General features: G+C 33.9%; 1 protein-coding gene across 2 annotated transcripts; it reads right to left on the bottom strand.

Annotated features, from left to right (window-relative positions):
- Positions 1 to 347: 347 nt before the first annotated feature.
- On the bottom strand, positions 348 to 6,455 carry LOC123538201 (uncharacterized). 2 transcript variants are annotated; one of them, XM_045322175.2, is made up of 2 exons: positions 5,925 to 6,455; positions 348 to 1,700 (listed from the first exon to the last, which is right to left on the bottom strand). In XM_045322175.2, the coding sequence occupies exons 1-2, from the start codon at positions 6,262 to 6,264 to the stop codon at positions 769 to 771; spliced, it is 1,272 nt and encodes a 423-aa protein (XP_045178110.2). In that variant the 5' UTR covers positions 6,265 to 6,455; the 3' UTR covers positions 348 to 768. The 2 variants fall into 2 exon arrangements, with proteins under 2 accessions (XP_045178110.2, XP_045178125.2); XM_045322190.2 differs by lacking the exon at positions 5,925 to 6,455 and adding an exon at positions 2,856 to 3,120.
- Between the last annotated feature and the right edge of the window lie 448 nt (positions 6,456 to 6,903).

Genomic DNA, 6,903 nt, shown 5'->3' with positions numbered 1-6,903 from the left:
TGGTGCAACATGGTCGACACTACCTCACTACTGGTGTTTATATAAAGGTGCCAAAGCAGTTAGAGGAGAGTTTAAGCCCACGACCACTGGGTTAAGCTATCCCACATAAAGTATTCTTTTGGCAGGAAAGAATTGCTTATAATCATAATGGACACTTGCGACTTCAAGATGTTATGTTCTCCTCTCAAATTTTAATCTGCAATTTTACAGCATCATTTAAATTAAATGCAATGTTGGCATGTTTGACTGACCTGATATATTCGTTATTGCAATTCGTGCCGTTTCTAACACGACATCTCATGATATACTAGATATACTAGGAGAAAAAGATGATAACAAGAGAAATGTCTTCTTCCTTAGTTTATTTTGTCATTATAACATCGGCTTTGTAAGCTATCAAATAAATACAATTTATAGTTTCGTCAAAATAATTTGATATTTGATATCACTACATTTTGAAAACAAACATAAATATATCCTTGCTGTTAAAGAACCTCATTTACACAGCAATATGCCTATATTTTGCGCTGTTGAAAATATATCATCCGACAAACAGGTTGCAAAATAATATCCTTCTGCGTTATATTTTTCTATTATTGTTTATCGAATGTGTTGAAGGAATAACATAGCGATTTCAGGTCTAACTTAAGGTCAACACACTGCCTCATTTTCTACTTCAATTCGTTTATTGCACTTTTTTAGTAATGAAGTAATGTACCAGAACGACATTTATTTTAGCAGTCATGTGTTGCGAATTCGAATATCTCCTTAGTTTATAAGCTCGTCAATGTTTGCTGGTGTAGCTTTAATGTCGTATTCCACATTTTGATCGCACTGCATTTCTTGTACTTCACGCGGTAGTATTCTTGTGTTTTCATTAGACTCGTTAGAACTTTTAGGTACAATCACTGACGGGCACTTATCACAGCTAATATAGTTGGAATTTTCTGCAAAACTGTTTGCACTTACTCTACTTGCTTCATCTAAGTCATCACGCCTGTCAACCGGCATTTCTTTCATGTCTGTTCTATTTTCTGAACATGCCGAAGGGTAGCATTCTTTTCTTGATTCTTTTAGATTTCTATTTCTATCACAAGTCCATTGCTCTACATGGTCTTCAGAACGATCTAACAAACGATTTGAGACATTATTTGATTCTGCTTCAAGAGACGTTTCACAAATGTCATATGATGTAGGCCTGTCATCTACTTTATCATGAAACACGTTATTCATAAGTGTGTCAGTCATGTCGTCTGTGATTTTCTCATAAACACAACTCAGAAAAGGATCGTCAACAAAATAAGAATTTGACATTACCTTATCGTTTAGTACCCCATAACCACTAACATAATAATATTGTTTGTTTGACTTAAATTTCTTTGTTCTCAGTTTTTCTTCTCGTAATTCCATTTGTAGACGCTTCATTGTATTATTAACAAGAACTGTTCTCCTGAGAAAGGTTTCGGGGTCATCTAATTGTTTCAACTTTTTTGTCGATATGTTTATTATTTTCCTCCGTTTGTCTTTCCTTTCCTTTGGGGTGTTTAAGAATGGTGAGACTCGTTTCGATGGAATATAAACTTCGTCAAGATATGTCTCCTCAACTTTTCGCTTAAGTCCGTGGTTCGTTGTACTTATTTGGGCAATTTCCACATCTGTCTTGTTGTACATTTCAAACAAGCTGTTCACTCGTTGTTTACCTGGAATGACAAAAACAGAATGCACAACTTACAGAAATATATACAAAAACAAGTATCAAAATTGAATGAAACTGAAAACAGCTTTCTACATCAAAAGTAAGTTAAGAAACGAGTTACACTGTCCGAGGTAAATATGATACATCTGATTTACCTATAATTGTACAAAGAGAAGTTTGTTTGTTTTTGTTTTTTTAAGCCGTTTTTCAACAGTATTTCAGTTATGTAACACGGTGGGCAGTTAACCTAACCAGTGGTCCTGGATTCTTTACCAGTACAAACCTGTTCTCCGCAAGTAACTGCCAACTTCTCCACATGAATCAGAGGTGGAGGACGAATGATTTCAGACACAATGTCTTCTATCAAATCGTCACGGAGAACATACGCCTCGCCCGGTGATCGAACTCGCGACCCTGCGATCCAAGAGACCTTGGCTCTCCCTACTGAGCTAAGCGGACGTGTAAAAAAGAGAAGTATTTGGATAAATTCATATGAAAGACTCCAGTCACATCAATAATTTCCTATACATGCAATTTGAAGGTAAAATTTATCATCCCTTATCTGCTTACACTTTTCTGTCCCACTTGTTTAATCTGTATGGTTCCTGCTAGATTGTTTGGTAACCTTTGCAAAAGACAATTTAAGCATCCTTCTAAATATAGAAGTATTAACACTGTCTGCACATTGTGTCTGGTTTTAAATGTATAAATAATTGATAAGCTGCACAATGGTTTTCATATCATGTTTCAAGTACAGGTATATAATAGTGTTTGAAGAAAAGGATATTTCAAAGCACAACATGTATTCCTTAATGTCTTAAATGGTGCGTGTTGTAATGTGTCTCGAATGCATCAGTTCCTGTCTATGTTACCACAATTTTTGATCGACAAACAAGATATCAATTAACAACTTAAAAGCACACCAACCAAATCCATTCACAGATTAACAAAGAGTTTGATTACTATTATTAAAATGTTGTTATGCAAAGTACAATACTAGTATGTATTTAGAACCCATGATTTGTTCAAAGGAGATAATTCCTAATGTTATAATATTTTGTATAGTATGTCCCTTTTCTTCTCAAAACATAGAGAATATACAAGAGAAATGATTGAAAAATCAAATAGATATAGTCGGTAGCCAAACTAAGTATAATACCTGAATAATAAATTTCCCCTAATTGCAAGTATTTCAATTCCTTGTAACTCCATGCACCAAAAGATATAATACCCCACACTGCTCTTGTAATTATATTCATGTGACATATATACAAAATTGTAACTACAGTTGTAAAACGATATTTTAAATGATTATATAAGCACTAATAGCTAAGTAGGAGGCATTAACCTCAAGTACTTTGTTTATAAACTAATATAAGTCATTGAAATCTAACGTTATAAGATAGACATCTACATATCTACACTGTTTAAATTAACACTGTTATTGAAAATCAATGTCTTATATTTTGTTGTGACTTTTTTATGGAATAGTGTCTATTGATGTCCGTCCATGTATGTCTGATCATATATATGTCTAGCATTGTTTATTTATGCCATTTTGACCCCCACTAAATATATATATATATATTCATATGTAACGTTAACAAGGAGATGAACATGATTATTTGCAGAAATACCCGTTGTAAAGCTATCTAATTCTACACTAAAAACTGTCGCACCAAATTACCTACATCCTACATTGTGATAAATGTGTTTGAATACATGCAAAAGATAAAAGTTGACAAAGTACACTGATAAAGGTGTATGCATACTTTCAAAAACCCAAATGAAATGAAGATAAAACAGATGCTTTTGAAAAAACACAGATTTTAGACATTTTGCACTAGGTAAAACTAAACTAGAGTACTTGTATGGTACGCACACTGTGCATTTGTTCTAAGTGTAACATATTCGAAGTATTTACGATATTTTTGGCCAGCTGGTGTATAATTTTTAATAAGGTTTATGTTTTCCTCTTGCTTTGCTGAAGCAAACATGTGGTGACTGAATAAACAGAAGCTTTTCAATATGAAACCGTATTAGAGCACCTGTTTAAGTTTGTTTCAATTGGCTCTGAAGGTATCTGGTAACTATGGGGTTTGAAGGGTAAAAATTAGAGAAAATATTGAATTTGGTATTGCTTATGTTGGCTTGCTCTCACTGCAAACATAAGCCTCGACTGGGGATCGAACTCAGAATCCTACGATACGTAGATCTGCGCTCTTCTTATTAGGCTATTCGGGCTGACTTGTTATGAAATGGGAACGGAAAAAAAGAACTTTAAAATTAAGACTTTGTTTCTCATTTGGTATTCCACTGGTATTTTACATCATGTGATTCAAAACTGCAAACGTTAAGTTCTAAACGACTAGCACGTTTAAAGATCAAGGCATTATTTGGCCGCTTGATAGATCTGTGTATGTTATATTAAATGTTGAAATAGGTAACGAGTACTGAACGTATTATTTACATAGAGAAAGGTGATGCTTTTCCTGTTGGATACATTTGATTATGTTATGTCAAACAATAATCTTCAATTACATGATATCAGCAGCATACGAATACATGATTCTTTTAACACAATGAAACTTGATCTTAACTGTCGTCTGAGATAATTAACTATTAAAATCAGAAGCAGCATTTAATTTAATGCACATAGCTCATTTACACAAAACATCAAAGTATGAAACATATAGGTGCAAACATTATATTCCATAAAGTCTTTAAACATGAAAGAAAAAAGACATATGAAACAAGCATTCGTAATGATATTAACGTAAAATTACATTCTATGACTTAGGAAACAAAGTATCATGTAACGTGTTCTTAGACTAACATATCTACAATCATATCATCCAAAAACAAGCAGGTTGCTTTTTAACAAAATACATGTCTCCCCACGCAAACTATAAAAATTTGTAACAACCTGACTTCCTTTGCAAAACCTGCTTTCATCTGATTTATTTGAAACTGTTATTGGAACCATTAAAATATCTAAGTCAATTAGAAACTATATCGTGATAATGTTATGCTAACATTCATCCATATCTAGGTTAAATCGATGAGCTTAGCTTATTATACGAACCATGTGAATCTTAAGAACGAATTCAGTTATATTTTTAGACCACTTGCCGTTTCTGAGAAAATATTACAAATTAATTATATCTGTATGCTTTCCTTTGGGATAACCTAAGAACAAACTAATACCACAGGCAAACGAGTATTGAATAAAACATGCGGCAAAAGATACTATTACATGTCAATCCCGACAGTTAGTGAGAGGAAAAAAGTATTAACGAGTAGGTTCCCCGTTTAAACCACGATTACACAAAGAACAATGTACATGAATCCGGAAATTTTATAACCACATACTAGCAAGTGTAATAACATTAGTAAACAACTTCTTTGACTTTGCATGACCAGTCACGTAAAGCATGTGCATTTTATTGTTTGTTTATTGGTCTAGATACATGAAAACGTCTATACACCTATTAGATTAGTTTAAAACGTCATTTGCAATACTCTCAATCAGGCACTTTCAAAAAAAATTATATGCACCAAGGTCAACTGAAACGGCTTTATAGCAATCGGAAATTAACACTGTCTGTTTAACACACTGATAAAGAAGTAAACACTTTTAACCAAAGCAAAGATAAAAAAGGACAAAGGTCATCAAGTTAAATTAACCAAATCTACCTCAGCGAAGGCGAGGTCAATACAAGCAGCAGAGAACAAAGATACAAATAGCTCAGACGGTTGCAAAAGATATCACCACATGCCAAGCGATTAATTCGGTGAAAATGAAATCATCATGACAACTCATTTATATGGCTATTGTGTTAGAAATGAGTAAAACTGTGACTAACGTTGTAAAAGTAAATGGTTTATTCTACATAGCTTGCGCATGGTCGATTAATTTGATAGAACATGAAATAATGTTACTCTTTGTATCAGATTTGTAAACCTATAAAAACGGTCTGTGCACTACGCTTAATCATAGGTAAACTTCAGCTGACACTAAGTTAACCGAGGCATATTTACATAAATAATCTTTTGTAAACGACGAATGAAGTTAGGACACCATTACAATACGGCCAAAACACCGTCTAGACAAAGGAAGCATGTAACATTAATGCTACAGATACTTAGATTGCTAGTTTATACGCAATTACAAAAAATACACAAGGCCAATTAAAGTAAATAAAGAGATTAAAACAATATAACTAACCATTTGCAGGTAAATGTTTTTCCGACTCAATAACCTTTCCAGTGATACCCTTTTCGGTCGTAACTTTAGTTTCAAAACCAACGTCAGTATGCACATTTAATTGCTCGTGTTTGATGTTTCCAGGCAGTCCATTTGATACATCTACCCGGGACGATACTGACGTACCCGTGCATGCTTCTATTCGGCACGGGGAGGAGCATCTATGGCTATCAGTTAATCCAGAATTTGAATTTTGTGAATCTATCCAATGAAAGTCAAAACTGTTACGTTCATTATGGTGTATATCTGAAACATCCTCGCCGAATAGATACAAAGGTGTCATAGACAGTACACAAGTCATTTCCCCTGTTTCCGTAATATTAATGTATTTTTTAAATATATTTCCAAACAATTTAACTACAATAAATATCTGTGTGCAAAAACAATATATAGATAACTAATAAATAAATTACAACTCCTTCTAATTGATAAGCACGCGATATAGCCTATCTTCTCGCTCCGGTTATCAATCGTGAAGTGACTGACGCTCTGCGGTAAGCTATCGAGTTTTATCAATTAACGAGATGCGCCGTGGACCGATATAGGCAACGGGGAGTAACCCTGTTTAAATTATATACAGGAGCAGGGGACAGTTGTACAAACGAGTTTATAACAATGCAAAATTCAAAATTTTGAGAAATAGAATAACGAATGTAGTTCATAAACATAATATGGTATTTTCAGCCTGTCTATTTGTTCGCTTATACGATGAAAACGATTGGTTTCAGTGCACTATGTTTATACAGACAAAAACGGCCCAAACTGTCGACATTATACGAACTGCCCCGTATTATCTGTAAATTTCTGACTTAAAGCGGATGATGTCTTTATAGAATAAGACCAGGCGTAACAACGATAATTACATTTGACAAAGATGAACTGAATCTACGTGGATGTACGAACGTTACTTTTGACACCTCCGGTTCGATTTTATACCCGA

This window comes from Mercenaria mercenaria, chromosome 1 (assembly GCF_021730395.1).
Source record: "Mercenaria mercenaria strain notata chromosome 1, MADL_Memer_1, whole genome shotgun sequence".
Taxonomy (NCBI): domain Eukaryota; kingdom Metazoa; phylum Mollusca; class Bivalvia; order Venerida; family Veneridae; genus Mercenaria; species Mercenaria mercenaria.
This window is presented reverse-complemented; position numbering and strand designations above follow the sequence as displayed.

Coding starts and splice junctions, on each gene's coding strand:
- LOC123538201 (XM_045322175.2), bottom strand. CDS start 6,264: ATGACTTGTGTACTGTCTATGACACCTTTGTATCTATTCGGCGAGGAT. Junction 1,701..5,924: donor AAAACATTTACCTGCAAATG/GTTAGTTATATT, acceptor TTGTCATTCCAG/GTAAACAACGAGTGAACAGC.